The 27,274-nt window shown below is 38.0% G+C and overlaps 2 protein-coding genes across 5 annotated transcripts in view; both read left to right on the top strand.

The window, feature by feature from the left end:
• The window catches only part of LOC139980722 (uncharacterized), a 28,648-nt gene extending 20,070 nt beyond the window's left edge, over window positions 1-8,578 (top strand). For both annotated transcript variants that reach the window (XM_071992588.1, XM_071992589.1), the window contains exons 12-18: window positions 212-355; window positions 695-829; window positions 1,345-1,461; window positions 1,974-2,099; window positions 2,932-3,089; window positions 3,540-3,653; window positions 4,071-8,578. In XM_071992588.1, the coding sequence (XP_071848689.1) occupies window positions 212-355; window positions 695-829; window positions 1,345-1,461; window positions 1,974-2,099; window positions 2,932-3,089; window positions 3,540-3,653; window positions 4,071-4,275 (999 nt within the window). In that variant the 3' untranslated portion in view covers window positions 4,276-8,578. The remainder of the gene's footprint in view (window positions 1-211; window positions 356-694; window positions 830-1,344; window positions 1,462-1,973; window positions 2,100-2,931; window positions 3,090-3,539; window positions 3,654-4,070) is intronic.
• A 6,338-nt stretch (window positions 8,579-14,916) lies between these two features.
• Window positions 14,917-27,274, top strand: part of LOC139980709 (adhesion G-protein coupled receptor G2-like) — a 102,684-nt gene continuing 90,326 nt past the window's right edge. The window contains exons 1-7 of one of the 3 annotated variants that reach the window (XM_071992569.1): window positions 14,917-15,293; window positions 16,382-16,408; window positions 18,418-18,542; window positions 20,419-20,569; window positions 22,310-22,429; window positions 26,660-26,779; window positions 27,007-27,122. In XM_071992569.1, the coding sequence (XP_071848670.1) occupies window positions 15,242-15,293; window positions 16,382-16,408; window positions 18,418-18,542; window positions 20,419-20,569; window positions 22,310-22,429; window positions 26,660-26,779; window positions 27,007-27,122 (711 nt within the window). In that variant the 5' untranslated portion in view covers window positions 14,917-15,241. The remainder of the gene's footprint in view (window positions 15,294-16,381; window positions 16,409-18,417; window positions 18,543-20,418; window positions 20,570-22,309; window positions 22,430-26,659; window positions 26,780-27,006; window positions 27,123-27,274) is intronic. The other 2 variants (XM_071992568.1, XM_071992567.1) reach the window with 2 other exon arrangements.

Here is a 27,274-nt window from a genome sequence, read left to right as displayed (position 1 = left end):
TCACTTGACTCTAACCATCACTCGACTTAGGAATCAAAACAAAATGTCTTCACTTGACTCTAACCATCACTCGACTTAGGAATCAAACAAAAATGACTTCACTTGACTCGAACCATCACTCTACGTAGAATTAGACAAGCATTGTTGTTCAGCCATACAGTGTTTCTTCAATCATGTCTTTTAACCTCTCTCTCCTGTACTATTTACGCAGCTCGCCTCAGAGAAAGGCAAAACTCGACGATCCAAAGAAACCCTGCGTAACAATGACTCGGAGATGAAAGAACTACAAGCGGAACTGGAGCAGAAATCTTCAGAGGTTGGAAACGCTGCACTCGCTCTCGACAACATGAAAAAGGTTGGTATCGATTTAGAAATTGGTTTCTTCCGTATTGCCAGTACCTGTGCAGGAATTGCTCTATCTGGTGTCGTTCCTCAGCGTGATCTACAAAATATTTTCCATATTGCTACACACATGCCCACAGAACCTCACTATATTCAGTACAAGATGGCATCAACATGTATAAAAACCTGAATTTTAGCTGTATTTACACCCAACCTCAACCTCGAAGGTGTCTTTGTTAGTCTCAGAAGAAATGTCAAACATTCACCGATAGCTTTTCACAAAGTTTGACAGTTTTAGAATCAAGATTTTGCGTTCTGTTCTTCATTTTTATTCTGTTTACTTTCGTTGCAGTCTGAAGATGCACTGAAAGAACAGCTCGAAGCCAGCAAAAATGAAATAGATGGGGCTAGAGCACAAATAGAATTGCTACAGAGATATTTACAGGACAGCATCGCTCAGAATCCTGTCCTGGAAGACCAAATGAAGGTAATTAAAGCATTCTCATACCTGGCTAATTTATCACTTACAGCAAAAAATACATATAATAATTGCCATTTGTGCGAATTTATGTGGACATGTCCCCTTATCTTCATCTTGCGACAGCATCACTTGGGGGCGGGGGTGGGGGTGGATTTAGAAGATTTTAGAAAAGTTTGTATTTTTAGATAGTATTGTCAAAGTTTTAAGAAATAAGGTAGAAACCTTTTTTGTTGAAGATTATTTGACCATTTTGCTACTTCAGTTTTGAGCCCAGAGAGATTAATTATAAATAGTGGCAGTTGCTCAACCATTCTGGTGTTTTGTTGAGATTGAGCTGAACTTCAAATCTGGTTCCTTTCTTTTCTCCATGTAGCTATGTATGCCATTAAAATCAGTGTTTTGTTTTGCTCAAAAATGTTCTGGGGAACCACTCAACTTAGACCCTTCCTCTAGGCCACGACAATTTCCCTTTCAGATGAAACATAGTAGACCCTATGGGTATCGATGTCTTTGCTTTTCAGACCTTGGCTTGGGAGTGCGAGCAGAAAGCTCGAGAGGTTGACGCCATGAAGGAGCAGATGGAACTCGCTGATAAGAGGCAGAGGCTGGAGATGGACGGAATCAAGAACAGCCTGAAGGTTAGTTCGTACTCTATAAACCTTGCGATTATTATAACAATTAAAAAGGGGTTCTTTGGTGTAGCTCCTCAGAACTGATCATTGTGCTTGGTTGATAAATTGAAGGTTCATTGAATGTTTGTATTTGGTTCTCACCCAAAAATTGCCGCCAATTTTTTTAGGTAAGCGCATATTATGTACAAAAAGCAATTTAATGAAATTAATTCGAATTGAATGGAATTTTGCATTTATATGATATATGAAATCAAATTGATCTAGTCATGTAAATGAATTGTGTTGCTGTTGAATTTGTAGCATAGAAAAAGGGCACTGACCAGGAAAAGTTGTTTTCTGAAGGTTATGTACCTTTAGTAAATCGCTCTGTTGACTTAACACATTAAATTTTCCAATGTCGTAGAAAAGGTAAAAGTTATCAATTACAACAACACCCATTTTCATGATAAAAAATTGTCACAAATGAGGACCAAATTTTAATTTTGTACCACTGGACTGTCTGTTCCTACCTCTCTCAGATGAGCAAGCAGGAGTTGGAGGCCTTGAAGAGAGAATTAGCCGGCACAAGGAAGGACAAGTTTGCTTTCCAGGCCAAGGTGGGCCAACTGAAGGCTGCGCTGAAGGCCACCGTTCAGCAAAATCAGGTAAGAGGGAACAGACCCACAGAGTAAATATCCAGTATTGATTTTAGAGGATGTGGCATTTGTGGAAAGAGTCTCTTAGAGATGTTTGTGCAGCCAATCACACCTTGTTCCATTAGTCATGTACTTATATAACTATATATTAAGCAGCTAAACGTCTTTTGAAGTCACTTCCCAGCCGCTTTCTGAATTGTATCAAATCAAACTGGGACGTGATTCCTTGTTACATGGTGTGCAAGGTACTGTTGCTTCTGACTGGCGCCCCCAGCAAAGAAGTGGCTATATGGGGTTGCCACCAATTAAGGGCTGGATAGCTCAGTTGGTAGATTGCTGGGCTTGTAATCCAGAGGTCGCTGGTTCAAATCACGGTCTAGCCATAAGTTTCTTTGCTCCTTTCCACACCTCGTTGTGAGTGAGATTTGTAAAACCATGGCTTGGTAATATAGTTTCATGTTTCTTTGAAGTTTTTCTATGTAAGTAATTAGAATTTTCTGTTCATTACTTTTCATAATCCTTTATATGTAATGTCAATTTTTCTTGGTATGAAATGCGAAAGACAGTCTAGTTTTTTTGTTTTGTTTTGTATGCAAGTGTGAGAACAGTGTAAAGTAGACTAATGAAGTTTATTTAACCACATTTTGGCAAGTCAACTTACATGTGAAGTACACAGTGCATTTTCCTTTATAATGAGGTGGTGAAAAGGAAGGGAGCAGGTAGGGGCAAGAGGGGGGGGGGATAGAAGGACCGGGCAAGAATTGGCTTCAAAGGGAGTAAACAGTTTAAGTTGAATATTTTTGAACTAAAATGGATCTTTTCTGTGTTCTCATCGTTTCAGTTGTTAAAGGCTAAATTAAGAGCCAAGAAAGCGCAGCTACAGAACAGCTCATCGACTCCTAATCCAGTGGATGAGATCGTGGTGCCTGAGATGGCTTACGATGTCGAAGCACTCCTGGCTAGCGATGACATTGGCAATCTCTCCTCTGGAGAGAGCAAGTAAGAATCAGACAAAAGTTTATTACTCAGGATTAGTGAGATATCTGCTTTGAAGAGGGGGTGTGGGGTGGAGCAGAATTAACAGGAGCTCGATTAGGCATTTCACACTCTGATCACATTTTAAACAAGGATGTTACACATTACAGTCTGTATAATACAGAGCATGCACTGATGTACTTTCTAAAGATAAACGACAAAGACAGATTTCCAGTTTTGTTCCAATAGATTTCTGGTGGATTCTTTTAACACTATAGATTGTACTCAAAGCTACATGGTTCAGATACTGAACTCGGCCCATCTTTTGAATCTCCAAGTTTGCTGGCGAGCAAAAGTTTCCTCTCACCAGAGATTTCATTTGACCTACGTCTTATGTAAATTGACTCTAAGATGACGATAGCGATCTTGTCGTTACACCCGTATCATTGTTTTATTATTTGACCATCTCCTCAGACCATTGCAGGCTCTACATGGATGTCTGCAATCCATAAGAAGTCAGATGGGTGCCTTAGAGAAACAGCTCGGGGAACACCAAGCAGCTATTCATTCATCGCAGGAAGCTTGGAGGTGAATATATGCTTTTATTTCCTTCTATCGTATTTTGTCGGTCATCAAAGTTTTTGTTTGAAAAATTGATTTCTCTCTCACTAAAATACCAAAACCTTTTGATATCGGTTAATCCCACAGGAATGAAATTCATACAGAAACCAATCAAGAAGCAACAGTACAAAACTAGGATAGTTACTTCTAGAAATGAAACTAATTCTAGAAAGCCAAAAGTTAAACATACACTATATAATTTTTTTTTTTTAAAATATGGAATTTTGACGTGATTTTTTGGTTTGTTTTGTATGTCCTTGTGACTTCTAAACTTGTGTAATGAAATAACTATTATCAACATATACCATGGTGTTCTGCTTTAAAGATCAATCTTGGATCTAAAATTTGTAATTTTTTTGCTTTCTCAATCTATAAATCTTGCAGAGAAGTTGGCGATCGTGTGAGAGACCTGCGGAAAGCCTGTGCCTCCTCGGTGCCGCCCAGACAGGCCTCTCCTCTCCCCCCTGAGTCAGCCCCCCAGGAAGAACAACAGCACCCACCAGCGCAAGTCATCACATCACATAACTCTGGACAGGCAGGACAGACCTCCATGAATGCTCCCAGTTTACCAGGTGTCTACGATATTTGAAAGTATCAAAAGATTCAGGTTTCATTACAGGCAGGGAATAGCTTTTTCCAAAACTCGCAATCCCACATTCCTTCCTCAGATGATAAAATGTGTCTGCTACTAGTATCTTGTTGGTGAGAAAAAAACACCTGCCTACCTTCTTTTAGACGAGGCTGTCCTTCTCATAACTACAATCTCATCTCCACCCCCCAACTTGCCCCCTCTCCACCCACCGACAGCCTTATCGAATGTGTATCTAATGACACAGCAATGTAGGTCTTTTTTGTTGTAACATGTATAGGTGAGACTAAAGGCTGTGGTACTACCATACAAGCAAAATCATGTTCCCTGTTTTAAAAAGTCACTTTCTAAGCCCTGTTACCTCTCGGTGTGAGAGTAATTCTTTACTTACAGTCTTTGAAACCATGTTCCCTGTTTTGAATGGTCACTTTCTAAACCCTGTTAACTCTCGGTGTGAGATTAATTATTTACTTACAGTCTTTGAAATCATTTCATTCTATCATGATCTGAAAAGGTATCTCCACATTCATAAACCCCTATCTTTTCACGTTTTGAGGAAAGGAGGGTGGTTGGAGGGAGCATGTGGGAGTCAGTTTGTGGGGGTGGGGGGAGAATTGGTGGTAGGTGGAGAGGGTTAGTTCTGATTAATCTACTGACAAGAAATGAAGAAAATATTTGAAATGCCAAACAAAATATTTGGATTAACATTTTTGAGCTGATGTGAACTGTAACACCTTATTTGAGGAACAGAAAGATATAAGTTCAGGTATGTAATGTCCTGTTAGTGATGTTGCTGCCATGTAGAATTGCCGTCTTCCAAAAAATGTATTTCATTTTTGTATTTCTGTTTGTTTTCCATGTTTTTAACTTTTAGATGTGTTTGTGAATAAAAAATTGTTTGATACTGCTGTACAGTTGTATAAATTAAAAAAAAATAAATATTAGTCTTTGTGTTAAGAAGATGACTGTTTTTAAATTTAAAATGTGTTATCGTTTAACAGCAAACAATTGTATGGTCAAACCAATTGTTATTGATTAAGATTCATTGTCAGGAAAATTGTAAAAAATTTACCAGAGAGATTTTGACTGAAAAGAAAATATTTTTAAAAGAGATAAAACAACAAAAAATCAATGCAGAAATTTATGTGTGAAGCAAGTTTTGCAATAAAAATAGTTAGCTGTTTAGATATCACTATCAAAAAGCAGTTGGTTGGTCATATACCAGCCCATGAAAACTGTCAAAAACTTTTTAAATTTGCAGGTTTAATTTAGCTCCATAGGAGACATTCGACTTAAGTAGTTACAAAACAAAAAAGTGACTTTTAAATAACCCTTTTAATGGCAAGGAAAAAAAAACACATTTTCTTTTCAATCAACATTTATGGCGCTCCTAAACAGCTTTTCGACCTTAGAAAGTTAGAAGTTACAAAACACAAAAGTAATTTCAAAATAACCTTCTAATGTCAATAATTTTTTTTTTCCAATCAACATTTATGGCTATCCTTGACAGCTTTCTTTAGAAGTTCTCCTTTCACTATTTTTTGGTTGATATGCTTGTATATTCTTGGCTCAACAAAACCTTACCATTCAACTCCTATAGCAATTTTGTCTCGTGCAATCTTATTAAAAAAGAAAAATGCTATTAACAGCAGTACTTGTTGTCTTTGTAGGTGTGTGTTGTGGCTCGTAACCTTCTCATTATTATTTAACCAAAGGAAATGTCAAAAGCGTTCCTGTTATATTATTTCTTCTTTTTATTTTCCTCACTTTGTCTTCAAAAGGGAGTGTTAACTTTTCAAATACTTCAATCAGACCCCTCCTAGATTATTTTTCCTTTTTTTTTTTTCCTTAATCTTAATTTCGTCTAGTATTCGTATAAAACCCTTACCTGCTTTTAACTTTTTACCATCATCTTTGTTTTCTATTCTTTTTCTCCTTCCTTCTATTCTCTGTCTCTCTCTTAAGTTTCTGTAATTATTGTAAAAAAGCATTATAATACCAGAAAAGCATGAATTTCTCCATTTTTTTACGTTTTCTTTTTTTTTCTTTTTAGTGATAACCTGTAGTTAGAGTCTTTCAATGAAACAAGCATAAAAAATGTAAATTTTCTTCTATACAGACACAGAAAGGGCCGACTGAAGGACATTTCTGCTTCCCCTTATTTTGATATATTTGTCAATATATATCTCTCTTTCTGCTACCCCGTGGTTTGATGTATGTTTTCTATATATATATATATATATATATCTCTTTATAATTGTTTCTTCTATGCATGCCATCACGAGGGGGCTGACATTTGGGTCATAAGAGGACAAACCACAGGGTTTATCTTGAGTTTAATAGACCTCATTGACAAAAGATTTAAGTCGAAATGTTCTACTATTTATTTTTGGAAAAGGCAACTCTTTCTGTTACAAGTATATTTTAGTGTTGTTGGTTATAAGCATTGTTGCATGGGCTGTTGAGGCAAGAATCTGGTGCTTGGGGTACAAGGAAAGACGATTATACAGAGATAGAAGATAATCTGTAAACTTCAAAACAGTAACCATTTAATATTTACACATTCATCTAATCTTTCCAATTGAATTTAGTTTCCTGAACTGATAGTTGAGGTCTTCGGCTCGGATTTCCTCATGGTTCCTTTTCTAGTTCTTACAATAGTAAAACCGAGGGGGGGGGGGGGGTTGTTGGGGGAACCGGCCATATACGTACTTTTGTATTAACAAATGTCGTAATATAGACCAAAATAGGTTCAATGGCATATGAGAAAGCTATTATAGTGATATTTTTGGTTACTAATTAATAACCAAAAATCTACCTTTTGTTTATCTTTCACTTACGATTAGCCTAAAGATGCTGAGACGTGTGAATCTATTGGCATTATACATATTCAGCTATTTACATACAATTCCCTCCACAAAGTTTTGAAATTGCTGAGGGATGGGGGTGCTCACCCCCATTTACATGTTATTGGTGGGGAAGGGGGTGCTCACCCCCTTTACATGTTATTGCACTCCTGTCTCATGTGTGAAGACAATTCAGATATTTACTCAGAAAGGACCTTCAGGAAAGAGGACCCATGCCTTCTGTTATATCACATATCTAGTTGTGGAAAGAGGATTAACTGCATCGTCTAACAACTCTTAGTTGTCATGGTGATCATCATAATTCCTTTTGAAATTAACCTTTGATGCCTTGTTTGTTTATTATTAGATATTTTTAGAGTGTCCTTTTTCGGACAGTTTTAGTCAGCCATCTTTTCTAAACACTTAAATCCACAGAGGCTAATGCAGTATCTTTTAAAGTCAGAATGGCCATTTGCTTTAATCTGTAAATTGATGATGATGATGATGATTATGATAAATACTATGTTTTCTTATTAATTAAGTTCTGATCAATTGCCAATCAATCAAGGGAGGATATAATGCTATTCTTCTAACTTTGACATACACATTGTGACCAGTTCTGCTAAATGTTATATTGTTAATTTGAGAGATGAATTACTGTAGATATGTTTTATAAAAAAAAGCCCCATGGAAGTGAAATTTTTAGCTTTGGCAAGGACTAGAAGTGGGAATACTAGAATTTGGCTTGCCATGGGGGCGGGGGAGGGGGTTGGGCGGGGTGAAAGGTGTGAAAGACAAGTGTGGAAATGGGACGGACAGCTCTTTGTTAGCCTATCTGAGGTAATAATGATATTTCTAAAGACAAAAAAAGGGGGGGTGGTGAATTTAAAACATTTTCACCCACCCAATTCCTTACTACATTTACAGAATGCTGTGGTTAAATTTGAAAATATATTGGTGGAATTGTATGTCATATACTGGGTTTTTAGTAGTTGTGTACGATCATTGCCTGCACTGGCACTGGTTATTGTAAGATATACAGAAGTATTGATTCAAATCTACATATGAAATTTTCTATTCATTATACAATATTGTAACTGACTCTGATATGATTGTTGAAATATCTTTCAACATTTTTGTTAAGTATATATGAGTAGTTATTTTTTTAAACTCTTCAACTTATGATATAATTTTTAATATTATTACCTCTGATTGTAAAAAACACACATGTGTGATATGTAAGGTGGAGGTTTGACTGAAATATAGGTGGCAGTGGGTTGAAATTGATATTATCGGTAAATGGTATATCTTGTTATAAACATGCCTTTTTAGTAATCCACCAGGGTAAATCTTAGAAAAAAGAATGTTATTTGTTCTTCAAAATTTGTAAATTCGAATTTCTACCAGAACTGTTTTGACTATTTTTTTCAGAGGGTTAATAGAAGAATTTCACAACTTATCTTTACTTACTGTCTTTTTTTCGTTTGTCTTTGCTCTGACGGCCCCACATTGTCACAGTATACACTAAAGCAGATCACAAAGAAGATCACAAATTTGTTGTTCCGAAAAATGGAAATGTTGAGCTGAAAAGTAAGGCACTAACTGTAGTTTTTACAAAAAATATCGTACTTTCATTGAACTGAATTGGTCTGGGGAAAAAACCTCGGTCGGTGTGCTACACATTTCCTCAAAACTTTTGTTTTTGTTTTGACAAATTGAATTGCATGACTCTTGTTCACATATGGAGGTAAAAACGGATGGTTTACAACTCAGAAAGGCTATGCAATTTGTTTTACGTTAGAATTAATATTAATGAGTAGCGCCATCTATTATGACCTCTTAAATCGTTTTTCCCACTTTGTTTTTAAGGATGTGTAAAAGTAAGTGAGTCTGACGTTTCGATCCCTAGCATCAGACATGCATATCGAAGTACGATCACATTTAAAAGTACCATGCTGAATGGGTGTAGGGTCAGAGGTGGAACAGCAGCACGCACAAGAAGGTCCCGTAGGTTGCGTGGACGTCTGTAGGCGATGAATCTTTAGGTAGCCGTCCTGACCTAGTACGACTCAGCAGAGAGAGAGAGACTGCGTGCAACGCCTTCGCACAATTCAACCTAACGGGGTCAACATTCAGGAAGGACATGACTTACCTTTCTTGTGCACCCCCCCCCCTCCATCTCCCATTGTTGCCCCTCTGTCACCCCCTTCTCCTAGATCTTTTGAACACCCTCCTGCCTTTGTCCTTCTGCAGTTTATTCCCCACCCTCTTCCTTCCGCTCCTCTTTCCCTGCTGGTTTATTTCTTCTCTCCATCCCTTTGTCTACTAATCCTCTTACATCAATCTCCTTTGATCACCCTGATCATTAACCTATCTGTTTTCTGTGCTTGTATTATTCTTTGTATTTCTGTAACTTGTCACTTAGCCTCTGAAGAAGATCCTGTTAGGATCGAAACGTTTGGCCAACTTACTTTTACACATTCTCTTACAGAGGCTCTTAGTGGATTAGCAGTTCACTAACATTATTTATATTTTTATTTTATTTTTTAGGGAGACAGAAACCCAATGAGCATCTTTCGCTTATATGGCCGAGATGTTGGTGAAAAACAACACAGCCAAACAGTTAATGAACATCTTATTCTAGTTTTGAAGGTGGTGTCGGGGACATGTCATTTCGTAAAAAGTGGTGTCTGGGACCTGTCATTTTTTTAGCTCTTTATTATGGAACGCGAAACGGGCGATATTCGTCAAAATTGTCCTGATTTGTATAGCAACGGGAAAGTCAAGATCGTAAACAACGTGATTTGTAGCAACGGTGAATTTAATCAGTAGCGCAAACATTTTCTATTTTCTATCACTTTGGTATGATTGAAGTTGATAATTTAACACAGCAACCCGACGAAAATGACGGATCGAGAGGACTTAAAATCACTAATAGACAGAAGGCTGACCAATTCCGAGATGTCAAGAGTAATGAGCATCTCGGAAAAGTAAGCTAAAGCTTGCCTGAACTTTCGCTACTTAGAATTCCAAGTTTGTTGCTAAACTACATCAGCGACTTTCACCATTCACATGTAGGCCACGCCTCCAAAAACTTTCTGAAGGGCGCCGTTGCTACAAATCACGTTGGTTGCTACAACGGCACGCCGTTGATTTTTGCCTTTTCGAGTTCCAAACTTTATTACCGGAAATTATAGTTAGGCACTTGCAAACTTCGAAACATGAAACGACTTACCATTGACTATTGACAGGTTAAACGTGCATATAAAGGTTAATGGCCATAGCTTATTTCTACAGCGAAGAATATTCCAGTAAACCAATCTACCCACGCGATATATACGCTACTTGTTGCGTAGCTTTCTGTTAACAAACGTAATTGTCGTAATAGTTCAGGAGGGTTCTACATCCTGACTTTAATTAAATCATTGTATTTAATTCGAACCAGTGTCCATATTCCAGTTGGTTAGGGAAGGGACGTTAATAGCATGCAGTAAACTATATAATTGTAATTGTCCACCAAGTCAATTACCCCCCCCCCCCCCCACTACTTTCCTCCCTTTAAATCGAGTTCACCCATTGCCCATTTAGATAGATATTAGATAGATATTTATTCAGCCAATCATATAAAAATACAATGGAAATTGGCTGATAACAACAGCTCAAAGCATTAACAATTTTAAACATCAAATTAGACGTATAATAATGTACATAGATATGAAAACGTCTCTATAAAATATTCAGATGAACAAAGTATAAAATGTACCTACAAAATATTAAAGCGTACAAAAATATATATTTTATAAAAATATTTATTTTGCCCACAGAGTAAATTATTTTTCTCACAAGGATTACATTTCATATCAGAGATAGGTATCAAAATCAAAACAAAAAACATCGGAGGCATGTCTCAATTAGAAATATAATAATAACTCATATGCGTAATAAATATGTGATTATTGTGAAGTTGACTCACTGTTGCTAAGGCTTATATCCTGGATTCAATGGGCCTAACTACTAATTTGAATACGCCTTAATTTTTTCCATAAACTTAGAACAAGCATGAATTGTTTGTCGAAAGATGTTGAAATCACTGTTACATATTTGTTATAGAATATATATGTGCACATGCATGGGCAACAACAATTACGCTGTCAACCCAGTAAATTATTGTTATTGACTGCACTGGTTTAGAGGCTCTGCACTAGACTGGGTGGCTCGCGCTCGAATCCCGGCTGAAGCTTGCAGTTCTTACACGATTTCTGGATTTCGATGTCTTGACGTTGGGTGATCATGTCATTGTAGAGGTCGAACACTATAGAGGTCACGGCTTGTCATCAATATCGTATGGTATGTTTGAAAGAACTGTTTGCACAGAGGGGTTGGAAAGTTCTGTTTAAAGAAACAAGTCACCCAAGACAGAGCTTGGGCACTAACCCAAATAACTTGATCCACTCTCAACACCAGTCCTAGAGAGGCTGTAACCGTGTGAACACTACGATGCACTGTGTACAGTGCACTTTGTACTATGTACGGTTTACTGTGTACCGTGTTTTATTATTATTATTTTACCAAATTTATATAGCGCTCTTTTCATGCTTAAGCATGTTCAAGAGCGCTTTACAATGACAACATAATGACAAAAACCCTTAAAATATGAATATGAAGAATAAAATTGACACAGCTTAAATATTAATATAAATATATATATATATATATATATATATATATATAAACGAAGGTGTACTATGTAATGTGTACTTTGTACTATGTACTATGTACGGTGCACTGTGTACTGAGTGCGGTGCACTGTGTACTGTGTTCCGTGTACTGTTACGTGTATCACGAGTCCATTGGAAGGGGAATTAGATACAACACATGATCACGTCATGGTCAGAGGGATGTGAATGAATGAATGAATGAATGGATGAATGAATGAATGAATGAATGAATGAACGAATGAATGAATGAATGAATGAATGAATGAATGAATGAATGAATGAATGAATGAATGAATGATAGACAGGTGTGTACTTTCAAAGCGTTAATACATTATAGAAATATTTTAACGATTGCAATAGCATTGCTGTTTTCTATTAATAATCCAGAGATTTTTCATACTATTATCGTAGACAATTCTAATAATAAGAAACATCACTTCACCAGAGCAATTACCCATATCATTTACTGGTTAAGAGATATGACATTTGAAATCACTTTTACCCAAACTACCCCCCCCCCCCCAACGCACCATCCTCCCCAACAGAAAAAAATAAACGCTCAGAAACCGGTTGTGACGTCACGGGGTCACTCTGCTTCCATATCCAACCTTGGTAGACCACAAACCTCATTGACCACATATTATGCTTCCGTGCCAAACGCATGCATATGTGTTGAAATAAGACTTCAAAACACTTCAAAGAAAATCTTGCAATGACAAATTCCTTTCAGTTATAAATGTTTGTGTTCTTTCGATCCACTCTTTTGTCCCCGAAATATCACTTATTCACAGGTTTGGTGGAAATAAATTGAAGGAAGAATTGTAGGAAAAAATAGTGGAGCCCTCCAATCATATTGATTGAGACTGCTGTCTATTAACCCAGTTATAAATCTGATTGACTTCCTATATATAACGCTCGTTATACAAGTCAAAATACTATGTATATATTGATGTAGGAAAATGGTCTAAACTATTGTTTCACTTTCATGGCTACAGTAAGACCAATATTTTTAAATACAGGACCCAGCGATAGAGGCCCTAGAAATAATTTGGGCTGTCCGGACATAGAGAATCCATGACGTCACATTCATGTTCGTATTGTGTTAAACATTTTAGAGGCTTGTGGTAAGTTTGGAATGTCATTTTCTCCCAACAGGTAAATGAGATATACATACATGTTTTTTTTTTTGTATTTTTTTTTCAGGTTACAAATATGATCAACATTGAAAACGTCTGAACTGTTCTTAAAGCTTTCTCCCAAATGGCCTCGTTATGGAGAACTTTTGTTGTTGTCCATGCAGGCTGATCCCTTTCCTCGACTTCTTACAAAACAAAACCGGAATCAATAGTATTACGTAACAACGTTGTTTCACATTCGATGGTCTCTAAGGTCAGGAACTATATATTGCAATGTCCCATGTACGTTTATATTCTTCCACGTAATGTTTCATAGTCTTGGCCAAGTCGTTTGTGATACTCTTTTTTTCTCGCGTGCAAATTGTACATGCGTCAGAGCAGTGAGTTAGTTATTCCATTACAACTCCCTGGTCTGAGTCCGTTTCTGCCTACCACGAATGGGTTTACCCACTGTATTTTACATGCCCGCGGAGGATCTGTCCGATACAAACCTAGTATCAATCTAAAGCGTTGCCGCAGTCGTTCTCTGGGCAGTATAGCAAATAGATACGGGAAAACAACTTTGTAAAAAGAAAAGAAAGGTACACTAGACTGTACATATACTAGGGTCTTAACAAGACTTCATGATTCAGTGTAATCGTACACTTCAGGATATGAACTCATCTGAACCTGTGTATCCAAAATAGAGGAACAGGATATCCATTCTGCTCATTCTGGTCGCGTGTGCTTCGAAGCGAGACATGAATGTGCGCCATATGATAGGCTAGTACACTCTCCATACTTGGCTCAGGTCTACGTGTATTCTATGAAGTAGTTCAGTGCGCAGGCGTTACAGACAGCTCAAACGTTACTGTCTTATAATACCAAGGAAGATCATTTGTCGCTGTCCTGTACTATGGGATAAATGGATACTCCATAACCAGACGATACTGCTGTAAATGCATTATACGCGGTGTCGAAATATTGATCGTGGCAGGCATTGTGCCTGTTGAGTCATGGTACAGCAGATCCATATAGATGAAAAGGGCGTTCCATTGTTTATGAGTATAATTTTAACACAATTATCACTCCCGTATTCGTGCGTTTGTGTTCGCATGTTTGTGTGTGTGTTGAGTCACAAAAAAACAAATGCCCATTGGTATACTATTACAGTGCATCAAAGAGATTTTCAACACTAGTATTTTCGAGTGCAGTACATGGAACCTTTATTCTCAGAAACGTACAGTGAGTAATGTCATCATCTACATCCACAGCATCCCATTACGTCACTCCACTCCACCCCGACCCTGACCCCGACCAATCAAGTAACAAGAGCTAACGTTAATCGCACATGTTCGTTGTATGTATATTATACTACCACCACACATCATCGACAAACTAATTGCATGGAACATATGCTCGCTAAGAGACGATGAAAAAGAGCCTGAACCCTCACCCCTACCCCCCCCCCCCACACTCCCTGCCGTCTCCAACGTTCTATGCCCCTTCATTAAACTTCTCCCCTAACTTCCTTATAATACCCTTCCTCCTCCCATATTTCCTTCCCTTTTCTCTCCTCTTCCCTTCTCTTCCCCCTCCCATCTCACCTCCTTCCACCCTGCATTCACACCTCCCCTCACTCCCTCCTCTCTTCCCCTCCTCCCCCTCAATCCCCATCCCCATTCCCTCCCCTAAAATATCCAAGCAACAATGATTTCAGGTTGGATGGGTTGTACATTGAAAGCACCGTATTGTTTCTTCTCTGTACTGTTATATACACAAACAAAGTTTTACGTTCAAGGTATTATTTTCAATATTTAGTTGACCAATAACGATATAGCCATGAAAAAAACACATAGACCTCTATATATAGGCCTATTGGAAACTGACAAAGCACTTTCTAAGATAAGAGCCAGTTTGGACGGGAAGTGACGCCTATCAGCGACCGTACAAAACAACGATGTATTAACATTGGGAGCTCTGCTTTCGTCACAGTTCAAGTACTGCTCACGTGAAATCCTCATTTACTTAACTGTGCGGGCTGCAGTCAACACATATATATATAGGTATTGAATTGAAAGCACTTCAGCGCCGGTGGACAAAATAGAATGCAGAAAAATATACTAACTCTGCAAAAGTAGAGAACATTGGAATCTCACTGTATTATATTATGTTGATTGGCCATTTTGTACGAATTGGATATTTATGCTAAAGGAGTTACGTCGGAAATTTATTTACCAACAAACGTTGGGTTGAAGTTGTTGCTGCTGGTATACGTACAGTAGCCATGAAACAAATAGAGCGGTTCCTGTGCTGGCTTGTGTTGACCGCTGTAACAGGTGCGTGGTAACTTTATTAAACCTATTTCGTTAGGCATAATTTTTAACTTTATGGTCAATATATAGAATGGAGAATGCCTGTGTTATGCCATAAAACTGATTATTTGATACACAAACTTATGTACCATAAACATATGTATTATATGTGTGTGTGTGTGCGCGGGTGTATATGTAAGTATGTATATTAGGGACTCGAGCACTTCGAGTCTTTCTGCGTATGGTGGACTACTTAGATTGATGCATCCTGTTGACTCTTATTTTTATATCAGAATTCCGCGATTTCTATGATTCGGAATTAGAACAGAGCTTAAAGCGTGTGAAGATTCGCGCACAAAGAAATGTCTCATGCCGGTTATCTGACCGGGTTTCGAATGAGGTGTAACAGAAGTGTTATAGACAACACCATTGATCCCAGAAAATACACATAGCTTGCTACAGTCGGTAATTAGACACTTGGGTACAGTCAATACATACAGCTACAGTCAGTACCCACAACACAGTGTATATAGCAGCGATGGACATCTCAGGTCTAGATAAAAGATAACAAGGTATCACGTTTCATTTCTGTCTGCATTTTGTAGCGACAAGAAGAAAACTTCACTTGCAAGCAACGGAAAGTTAACCTTGTCAGGGCGCGGCATGCGGTTTGGGGCGAGTCTTCAATGCCTTTAAACGTTAAACTGATGTTGCCCACTTTGTTTTAAAAGGCAAATAGGTTCTCTTAAAAATGCAGCAATCACTAAATTTAAAAGTTTTTAAGTACCGACTATCTTCAATTGCACCGTCATATCGGAATCCAACGAGCCAACCCCTCCCCCCCCCCCGCCAACTACCCCCATCCCATCGTTCATCTCACCGTTTATTCCCCGATTTGTCCAATAATTGTCATATAAATACAACTATCGCAACAACCAGATAATTCTCTCTTCCGAATTCTGACTAATTGAGCAAAGGTGACATTATTTTTGTTCTTTTCTTTTCTTGCTTCCTTGTCATTCTACACAAAGTAAATACATATTTTGCTTGTTTTATGACGAAATAATTCACGAGTGTTTTATATCACTTCTCTTTTATTTTGCTTCATACAGTTGGACGGTACAATGGTCAAGAAATTGGTAAGTGTTATACTTCCTTCTTTCGACCTTTCTTAAGCCTGAGAATGTAGAATCTTAAGACTTATAGTTCCTTCTCACAGAAAATATCAAACATACAGTTTGTCTTTAGACGTATAGTATCAGTTTGGTTCAAATTCACGATAGGGTTCTGGAACTAGTTTGTATAGAACGCCAAAAGGCTTCCTAAATATGATATCGTACGCGTATGGGTCCATTATTTAAGCCTTGATGAGCGGATGTGTATGTATTTACTTTTGTTGTAAAGTGTCGTGTATACACCACCAGGTAAGACAAATTTAACTAATCATTTTCGTATATAGCCTACTTGCAGTATAGCACATGTTCTGTTGAATTCAAATTTGTAAAAGAATACATTTAATGAATGTCTGTCCGTTGTTATTGGCAACAACATGAAACATGTTTGTATAAATAAGCTACGTATTGTCCATGAATATGCATCATATTCGTGTAGAAGATGGACATGTCCTTATAAACATCATTATATGGCGAGCGTTATTGGCGTTCCATAGGTTAGAAACCTTCCCTGTGTAGGTAGTATGGTCAGCAATTTGTAACATAATGAGAGGTTAATGTACACTCAAATGGAACCGCTTAAAGGGACCTTTATGGCGAAGAAAGGGCGAATGTTTATATTATTTTGCTAGAAAGATCACAAAATTTGAAAAAAAATTACTAAACAGGCTGTTTGGAATTAACTGTTCACAAAATATTAACATATTGATTGGTGACAAATATGGGCGTTCCCAAATACTTCATGGTGACTCTAACAAGCGACAAAACAGTCTACTGCCAAGACTGATATTGAAAACGGAACCATGGCCTAGAACTAATTAGAAATAGGTAGATACATAGGCGTAGGAGGCGGGGGAGTCTGGGGGCTGCAGCCCCCCAACCGATTTTTTTTGTGAAAATTCGGGCAATATGCTGAGAATTTTTCGGGCACCTACTGAAAGAATAATAATTTGCAATTTGTTTTTAAATGGTAAACTGATATTATTATTATCGTTGTTATTGTAACAACTTCCCAATAAATATAACCAATATGGAAGGATAATAACACGGAAAATATAACCAATATTTTCCGCGCGCCCCATGCGCGTTCAACATTTTAATGTGCATATCATATAGGCATTCGTCGGTTAGTGACATGTGATGTAATAACCGATGAATGCCTATATGATATGCACATTAAGATGTTGAAAAATTTTGGTTATATTTTTCGGGCAAGTCGTTACAGCCCCCCCCCCCCCCCAAATCAAATTAGGCTCCTACGCCTATGGGTATATACGTTAAAGCCAAGAAGTGTGAATGTGTGAAAGACAACAAATTAAGTTGAAAAAGATGGGCGCGGAGAGGGGGGGGGGGGGGGGAGATGTAGGGGGTGTATAAGAAGGACCAGGGAGGTAAATTGTGCCCCTCGCGTACCGTAGCAAGTTTATCCTATTCCACGTAGAGGCTACAGCAGGCAGATCGAAACATACAAGTAAACCACTTAATCTACAGATAGAGGGACATGTAAATATTGTTACAAGTCGGTAGTACGAGTTTTCTCGGTTTTACGATGAAGAATATCCTCGTATGTTTGTTCTAATGCTCATTAAGTGCTTCCTGGTTTGGTCTGAATGGGGAAACACTTCCAGGATGTCCGTTTTTTTTCCATTTTCTTAAAAGCAATGGATTAAATACCGTATGTAGTATTCGGTACAGATGAATGTTAGTTTATAAGTATTACATTATATAGGTGGAGCATCAGAAAACCTACCGAAAACTTTGTAGAGACTATCAAAATTAAAGCTTTCCTTAACGAGCCTTATTTTACTCTTAACTAGTCCGAATTTGCTTTACTAGTGGGGAATTAACTTTTAAGTAAACTACACACTTATCTTTAATAGTACAGAAAAGACCTGCCGTATTGTCCTTTGCAGACTTAAATGCAGAATATATACATATATAATTTATATATCATTTATTCTTGTTTTTTTATACAGTTGAATCGATAGAATGTGAAGGCGACACACTTCATTTACAATGTGATGATGGCAAAGTCATACATATTCATGAAGCACTATATGGACGAACTACGAGTACGATCTGTCCTGGCCAAAAGTCTGAAGTAAATATCTTTCTTAGATACTTTAGAAAGTCCATAGCTCTGAAAGCAACCAGTTGGGACAATTTCCTAATGCTAAACTTTAAACTGTACACCAATATCATGCTCTCAAAGCACTGGTATTGACAGTACAAACAGTTCCTTACCTTGATCTGATAGTAACATGATATTCATACTGCTCGTACTGACAATACGAGTGATCTGAAGCTGGACACGACACTACAGTATAGAAACAATTGTCTCAACTGTGTGCTGAAAGATATGTATTCATGAATATTCATGAGTATGTCTTTGTATATAGTGTCATTGGCCACTCCAATGGAGTTGCTATGGAGTGACTCCATAGCAACTCCCTGCTCTCACAGTGTATTGGGCCTGTGCTTGGGAGTGCATCAAGTTGTTTGTTTCATATGCGTGTCCAGGTTCTTAATTGACTTTTCATTAAATATCAAACTATGTCTTATTTTTAAAGCTTTTCTTTTTGATATCCATACAAGCTTCATGAAATCATTTACCCATACTGTTTTTCTGGGTTGTATTGAATGAACTTGCGTGTGATTGACAACATATTTAAAGAACTGTGGCTCCGGACCAAGCGCTAGGGATGTCTATAAACGGTATCGCTATCAACAAGGAGTTGGACAGCTTACACTTGGTAGAGCATATTCCATGGACTCTCTTTTGAGGTCACCCGCCTCGGGGCCCATATATCCTAAATCAGTTGCTTTTTCAATATTTATATCAATATCTGCATAGGGAACAACGTTGGAGTTAGCGATAGAGGGGTGGAGGGGTGGGGTTGGTTTCTTCAATAACTACACCCCTACTATCATTTGAAACAATAATACCGGTACGTTTCAACAAACACACTTGACATAAAACTGGGAAAAGGCCGAACGTACCCTTTATATTCGAATGTTCGAAACCAATGGGTTGTGTTGTGTAATGATACTGTAAACACTAAAAATTTTATTTCCGATGGTTAAAGGTTCAGTGTAAGCCTTTCGCCACCTAGCCATGCATGGTATATGACATTTTTTCAGACATAATTACCGAGGCCTTAAAGGCATTGAAGACTCGCCCCAAACCGCGTGCGGCCATCTGAAAAAGTTAACTTTCTGTTGCTTGCAAGTGACGTTTTGTTCGTGTCGCTACAAAATGCAGACAGTAATGAAACGTGATACATTGTTCTCTTTAGCTGGACCTGAGATGTCCATCGCTGTATTGTCTGTACACTGTGCTGTGGGTATTGACCGCATCTGTATGTACTGACTGTACACTAGTGTCTAATTGCCGACGGTAGCAAGCTATGTGTGTATTTTCTGGGATCGATGGTAGTGTCTAACACTTCTGTTACACCTCATTCGAATATAGGACATGTTTACAGGCATTAGACGTTTCCTTTTGCGCGAGTCTTCACACCCTTTAAAATGTTACAGAAAGAATTGCGAAACAGTGACATTTTCCTTAATACAACGGTGGAAAAAGAGGTTCGGCTAAAAGATATAAGTTTCTAAATCCGCTTCAATGGGAGTTAAAATGCTTTATCTTTCATTTAAATAATGATTTTCTTTGGATTTCTTACTAGTCTTGTTCGCTAAACGTTTTTTTTTTTTCTGTTCAAGTTTTCTTTGGATCAAATTTGGGTCACAATTTTAATTTTCAATTCTAGTTTCGGAGTCCGATTTACCAGACATATACAGAGCAATTTACGCGACCTTTGACACCGTCCCCCCCCCCCCCAAAAAAAAAGATACTAATAACGCAAAATCTGTTAGAGAATGAACTGATATAGCTGGAAAAATATCATCTATTACGGAAGACGAAAAAGGAATTAATTGAAAGAAATTATTTTTGTTGTACGTCTTCTTTACCTCAGATAACTTCGGACTGTGAAGCAACAAGTTCACTACCCGAGGTAACTAAAAGGTGTGAAAACCAAACAAGCTGTTCTGTGCCAGCGACTAACGGGGTTTTTGGTGATCCATGCGTCAATACCTACAAGTATCTGGAAACGTCCCACTCCTGTGGTAAGTTCTAATTTAAAAAAAAAAAAGCAAGAGTCAACTGCGCATGTCTGTGTCGTGGATATGGATTACCTGGCATAGAGATCATTGTAATTCATGCACAACTCCTAAATAGCTACGAAATAATCTCGTTTTGTAAGCATGCATGGGAGGTATTCTTTAAGTTGAAATTTGTGTCTTTAGGCTGTCATTTTATTCTTTGATGTCGTAGACTCATAGTGTAATGTCACTAGGAGGTCAAACCTTTAACTTTCTCTTTTTTCAGTCTTTTTCATATTTTCATACTTTCGTTATTTTCATATTTTCATATTTTAATAAGAACAGATTTGATACTGATACCAATACCAATATTATTTTATGTTACGTGCTTCAACATTTGCACTAATCTTGACTATATAGAAGCTAAACATTTCAATCAATAAAGGGGGGAAAAGCGAAGCACATGTGATTCGATGACGTAATTTTAAACTTGTTTAAGCCTTCAGACAGTGTATAAGAAGGCAAGGAGATTTTACAAGGACCCTTCTTGGTGGAAGATCAATGAAACTTTCTTAGTTTTGCTGGAGAATAAATTCATCATTCTTATGTTTAGGCTTTCGCATAGATTATTGACGATATTTTTTATTTCTGTCTCACCTTTAAAGTGGCAAAGCATGGAACTATCGTATCCTCAGTAAATAATTACATGATATATATGTTAATGAAATGGAGGTAAACGACAAAGGCAAATGAATATATATGAATGCAAATCGTAACGAGTTGCAAAATCAAGAACAGTGAAAAAACTTCCATCCTCCACCTGGATTCGAACCCGGGCCTTCCGCTCTGTACGCGGACACCCTAACCACTAGGCTATGGACGCTGATTTTATGTCCAGAGGTTCTAAACCGGTAAGAAAGGTCGTAATTCCACTGTAGGCGTTTGTCACCTGTATCGAACAATACTAGTTCTGTTTTTGGTGACATATTTTTGCCTTACTCTAGAGATCAAACATGATGCTAACCAACTCGAAATCATTTGTGATTCCTAAAGCCGGACCTCGAAAGAGATACTTTGAACAGACTTTATGTTAATGAAATGGAGGTAAACGACAAAGGCAAATGAATATATATAATTGAAAATCGTAATGAGTTGGAAAATCAAGAACAGTGATAAAACTTCCAGCCTCAACCGGGAGTCGAACCCGGGCCTCCCGCTTTGTACGCGGCCACCCTAACCAACTAGGCCATGGACCTGATTTGGTTTGGTTTGGTTTGGTTGGTTATTCCAAATATACGTATGTGCGTGACCCACTCCTGTGTTGGTGATAACGTGATAGAAATAACAATAAAAAACTCGCATCGCATAAAATTACAGTTATTTAGTATAGTAATGTAAAACGCATTAAACCGTTTGATAACTCCAACTGCGGAAATACACATCCTACTCCGGGTCATAGCGATACGATACAAGCAGGTACTTTTAACTCCGTCGCGACTTGACTGCTTCATTTTCATATGTGCTTATACAATTTGCGTTGGCAAGATTCTGTGGGAGGGGGAGTGGAGTGGAAGGGGAGGGCGAGGGGAGGGCGAGTGGAGGGGAGGGGAGGGCGGACGGGTTGAGGTAGAGCGCTTGGAGGGTGGGTGGGAGGGAGAGGTAAAACTGTGCAACAGTACAGCCCGAGATGTTCTCATCTTCTTTCATCTGCAAGACGTTTCAAAGTAGAGAGTTTGTTTAATTTCTGATATTCTCTATTTTTAGTTCGAATATGCGGTCTCAATGACGCATGCGATGACGTCACAGAGCTTTGTACTAATAGCCAGGGTGATGCCCTCTGCAACTGCAAAGAAGGTTATGATAGAGTGGAAGGAATTTGTAAAGGTAACATTCGAATCTATCAATGTTATTGATCATGCTGATAGTGCTTTAGAATTAGATAACCTTTGAATCTATCTATCAATGGTATTGATCATGCGGATAGTGCTTTAGATAACCTTTGAATCTATCACTGTTACTGATCATGAGGATAGTGCTTTAGATGACCTTTGAATCTATCAATGTTATTGATCATGAGGATAGTGCTTTAGATAACATTTGAATCTATCAATGTTACTGATCATGAGGATAGTGCTTAAGATGACCTTTGAATCTATCTATCAATGTTATTGATCATGCGGATAGTGCTTTAGATAACATTTGAATCTATCAATGTTACTGATCATGAGGATAGTGCTTTAGATGACCTTTGAATCTATCTATCAATGTTATTGATCATGCGGATAGTGCTTTAGATAACATTTGAATCTATCAATGTTATTGATCATGAGGATAGTGCTTAAGATGAACCTTGAATCTATCAATGTTATTTATCATAGGGATAGTGCTTAAGATAACATTTGAATCTATCAATGTTATTGATCATGAGGATAGTGCTTAAGATGAACCTTGAATCTATCAATGTTATTTATCATAGGGATAGTGCTTAAGATGACATTTGAATCTATCAATGTTATTGATTATGAGGATAGTGCCTTATAGATGAGCTTTGAATCTATCAATGTTATCAATCATGCGGACAGGGATAGGAAAATGCAGAGTTGTAAAGTAAACTTCATTAGAACAGAAACCCTTCAGTGAATCGCATCGCGGTTTCTCGATCACGTAAACAAGCTTCTATAAACCTTCATTCCTTAATTGTTGTTTGTTCTCACAACAAAAGAAGAAAGTTCCTACTGATCCGTGGCTTATATCTACATACGTGATCCGAACACCGTCCTTTAGTCAGTAGACAAGGAGCAAAGATCACTGCATTTGTGGTGATTTATATTTTCAGGTGTCAATCTGTATACTTACTATAAGTCCTCTTTCAGCTTTATATAGTGTCCTTGTTGATCGTGGCGGTTGAGGAGGGGGGGGGGGGGGAGTCAATATAGCCTACGGTATTTTTCAAAATCCTTTAAAGGGTTGTGATGACTGTTTAACACATTCTGATTCTCTTATTTGACTGTAATAATTGCTGATTTCCTGTCATTTTTTCTTTCTTTTGCCGATCATAAGTTATTTTAAATGATGTTTACTGATATCAGAGTCCGTAGTTTCAAACCGTTTGGAACCGCTGTGCAAACGTCGCCTACCGTCCCTGGTCCATAAACCCTGCATATACCCCCCCCCCCCCCCAAGCCCCTCGCACATGCTCAATCTATGTAGTACACGGTCATCAATATGATTCGGAAAACGGTTCCATTTATGTATTTCCTGCTCTCAATTAGTGGTAGATTAGCTCGTTTGTTACAGGAAGTTGTACAGTTCCGGTACGTCTATTACAGCATGTCACAAAACGAAATACAAAGAGGCCTGAACCAATGAATCCATTATCAGTTTCTATGTACTTTTATTTAACAGCAGCATTGACATTAATCCCTCACCCCCCTTCCCCAAAGTCGGCTCACCGCCCGGGTACCCCCTTCCCTTCCCCTCCAGTGTTAATCATACCGCCATCATGAGAACCACTGTAATGTCACACACCATGATTTCTCCGTAGACTTAAAACACATGCATAAAACACGTACGGTACTTATGGAGGGGTCGGGATAGGGGTATGTAGTAGGGGAGGGGTATGGGGTAGGAGGGGGTATGGGGTAGGGAGGGGGTAGGGGAGGGGTAGACACAAGTTCCTGCAATTAATGTTTGCCAACTGAAAAAAATGGTACAAACGCAACCACATGCTTCAATGTTGCTTTCACAATGCATACTGTGAATGCGCACGTTGGTTTTGTAAACTACTGCACGACACGGTTGTTCTTTTTCGTTTTTCTTATATTTTTTTTAGACGTATAACGTATTCCATTTTCGTCTTTGTTCTACGTAACCCTATGTTTGGCTGATCTTTGTAAGGTGATATCTGTTTACAGCAATACAGTGAAACACGCATATGACTCACAATATCATTGTAGTCTTGTCTTGGAAAGTTGCACTTCACCGATAACCACATCAGTAACAAAATGCAATATCATCATGTCGGCTTTTATGATAACCATTATAGACATTGCATAAGTCCAAGGTACCACGGTGACTGTAAGAAAATGTTTAGAAAAATTGATGACGTCATTCGAATTGCAAACACGCAAACGTACAGTCACCGTATTGGAAAATTTGATTCAATTGATGTTGGATTCAACTTGTCTGTATGGGTTATTGTTTTACTATTGTAACTAAGGAATGCATATCTGTTGCATGCTATATATACTGTCAGTGGATCTTGCCGTACTAACCTTATTGGTTACCGGGGGCAACAACTGCCGTGGCTCATTTAAATCAGTTGTCGTATAATAGGTGCCCTTATAATAACCTGGAACTCAAAACTCGAATTTTGCATCAAGAGTACAGTTGAAAAGTTAACGCGCAAGAAACGTAACAAACGGTTGCGGAACTTGCGGTTATATGTGATCTCCCTGTATTCATCTATCTGTTTGTCTGTCAAAGAATGTGCTGTATTCGGTATTCCCCTCGAAATATGCAAGCAAATCAAATAATGCATGGCCACCCCTTTCTTTGAGACATCCAATTATCTAATTGTCTACTTTTAAGTTTTCTCATTGGCAGATACCTCTTTAGAAGGTCGAAAGTTCATAGGTAGAACTCGGGATTTTTTTTTTTTTTTTTTGGGGGGGGGGGGGATTTTTTATAAACTTTCTAGCAGTATTTGGCAGACTTAAATTGTGGTAGGTAGGACTGGTAACGATCAAGAAGGAGTGAACACGGTGGTGCTGAGTGCAAGATTGTTTTGCTAGGCTAACTCCAAGACTCCGCTATTTTACTCTGAGTATAGGCACATATATGTAGCTTGGGCGGTGTAAATAAGTGAAAACGACATTTAGTTATAACGTCGCGCCAGAAATGAATGGCCTTGCGCAGTATTTAGCACAATAATACACTTTATGATAAGTCCTTGAAAATCTCTTTTCAGTTTTGCGATAAGCTCTGTTAAAACCGATTCATCCAGGCTTTCACACATGTAGGACCATGAATAACTTGGTGGTAGGCCTATATAACTTTCGAATGTCATTTTAATGGTCTTTTCAACCCAAAAGACAATACCCATTCAAATCTCACTTGTACTAAATAATGCGTATGGACACGATTGTACATGCTATTCTCCGAAAGCTAAGGCTTCACAGTTGCAGAATTTCTTCTGTGTACACGAAGCTCTAACAATAGGCAAAGTATATAGACTCAATACTGACTATATATACAAATTGGCCCTCGTTTGTATGGGCATGCGCACTTGGTTATCACGCCAATATAAATTGTATATGTACAGTTAAGGTGTTTACTGTGAGGAATACTTTGGCCTTCCAGTATACTGTGTGGCTATTTCACAGCATGGCATTGACTGTTTGCACCCTCTGTAGGTGACTCAATACTAGTTTAATGTTTGTCGACACACTGCCATTTACCTTCGTTTCCCGTGACGCCTCATATTTTGAAACGAAAACATCGCTGTAACAGTTTTCGAACGTACTTCCAGATTTCTACAAATAGAGCAACATAAAAAAAAACCGTAACTGCGTGAAAGACTGCATGCCAATGGAAATTACAAATCTAGATGTGCAGTCGGTGTAGAAAGGTAACCATATAAATATAAGGACAGCTAGTTTAGGTTTCACCTCACGAATACCAAGAATTGCAGTTTTCCAAAACACCTTAATCTAAACCAAACTATTTGAAAACGACTCTTCTAGCTTCCCCTCTCACGGTGGAGGCCATTTGTAACCCTTTCAAATATGCTAGAAAAGACATGCATAGGTGGTTATACCTCTATTACAACCGAAACAATCCAAGATAATTCTTTCCTTCAACTGAATTATTGAATTGTCTCACTAAATTTACCTCTTTTGACAATTTTTGCAATAAAAAATTTATTTAAAAAATTGTGCATGTGTGTAGCAGGAAGGAGGGTGGGGTGTGGTGGGGGTGGTGGAGGGATGATGGGCAGGGACTTCAAACCCTTAACAAGATTGACAGCTTCCAGAGATGATGACAGACGGAAGTTTCAGGTCATTAAAAAATTAACTCTTTAGTTTGATGCTTACGTTCTCTTCCTATACACAGTCATAGCAGTCCCTTGTCCTAAAGAAGTTGTCTTCATCAGCGGGATTACATTAACGTTTCCGCAAGGAGAGGCGGAACAATCAGTGGGTTCTGAGGAACTGTGCCCGTCTGGTTCATCCAGTAAGTAGTAGGACCACAGCCTTCTCTTCCCTTCCCTACTCCCTACCCACCCCCTCGTTCCACCTTTTTAACATTTTCCATCTTTTAAAATTGAAGACATATAAGAACTAATATTTCACTAATTTCTGATACAGATTTTATGTTTTATGTTTTAAAGCCTCTGTTAAAAAAATTTTTACGTATAGAATTTATTAAATATATAGGATTGCTTTTTTTCCCCACATCAGAACCAAGAACGCCAATGGCTACTCGTTATTGCGATGATGATAAGTGGGCGGAGCCTGTAGCAACGGAATGCTATGACGTAATCACTTTAGAAAACCAGTTGAAAGAAATAGCAAATGTGAGTTGAATTGGTTAATGCATTAAATACATATGTTTGGTGATAATAAGATTTAATGTAGAGGCCATCACGTGACCAAATGAAACTGAGTTAACACTACCCAAATTTGGCAATTCTCTCTGTGCAATACGAAATGCTATAATGTTTTGACC

Source organism: Apostichopus japonicus, chromosome 15 (assembly GCF_037975245.1).
Source record: "Apostichopus japonicus isolate 1M-3 chromosome 15, ASM3797524v1, whole genome shotgun sequence".
Classification (NCBI taxonomy): domain Eukaryota; kingdom Metazoa; phylum Echinodermata; class Holothuroidea; order Aspidochirotida; family Stichopodidae; genus Apostichopus; species Apostichopus japonicus.
Note: the sequence above shows the minus strand (reverse complement) of the source record. Positions and strands in the feature narration are given on the sequence as shown.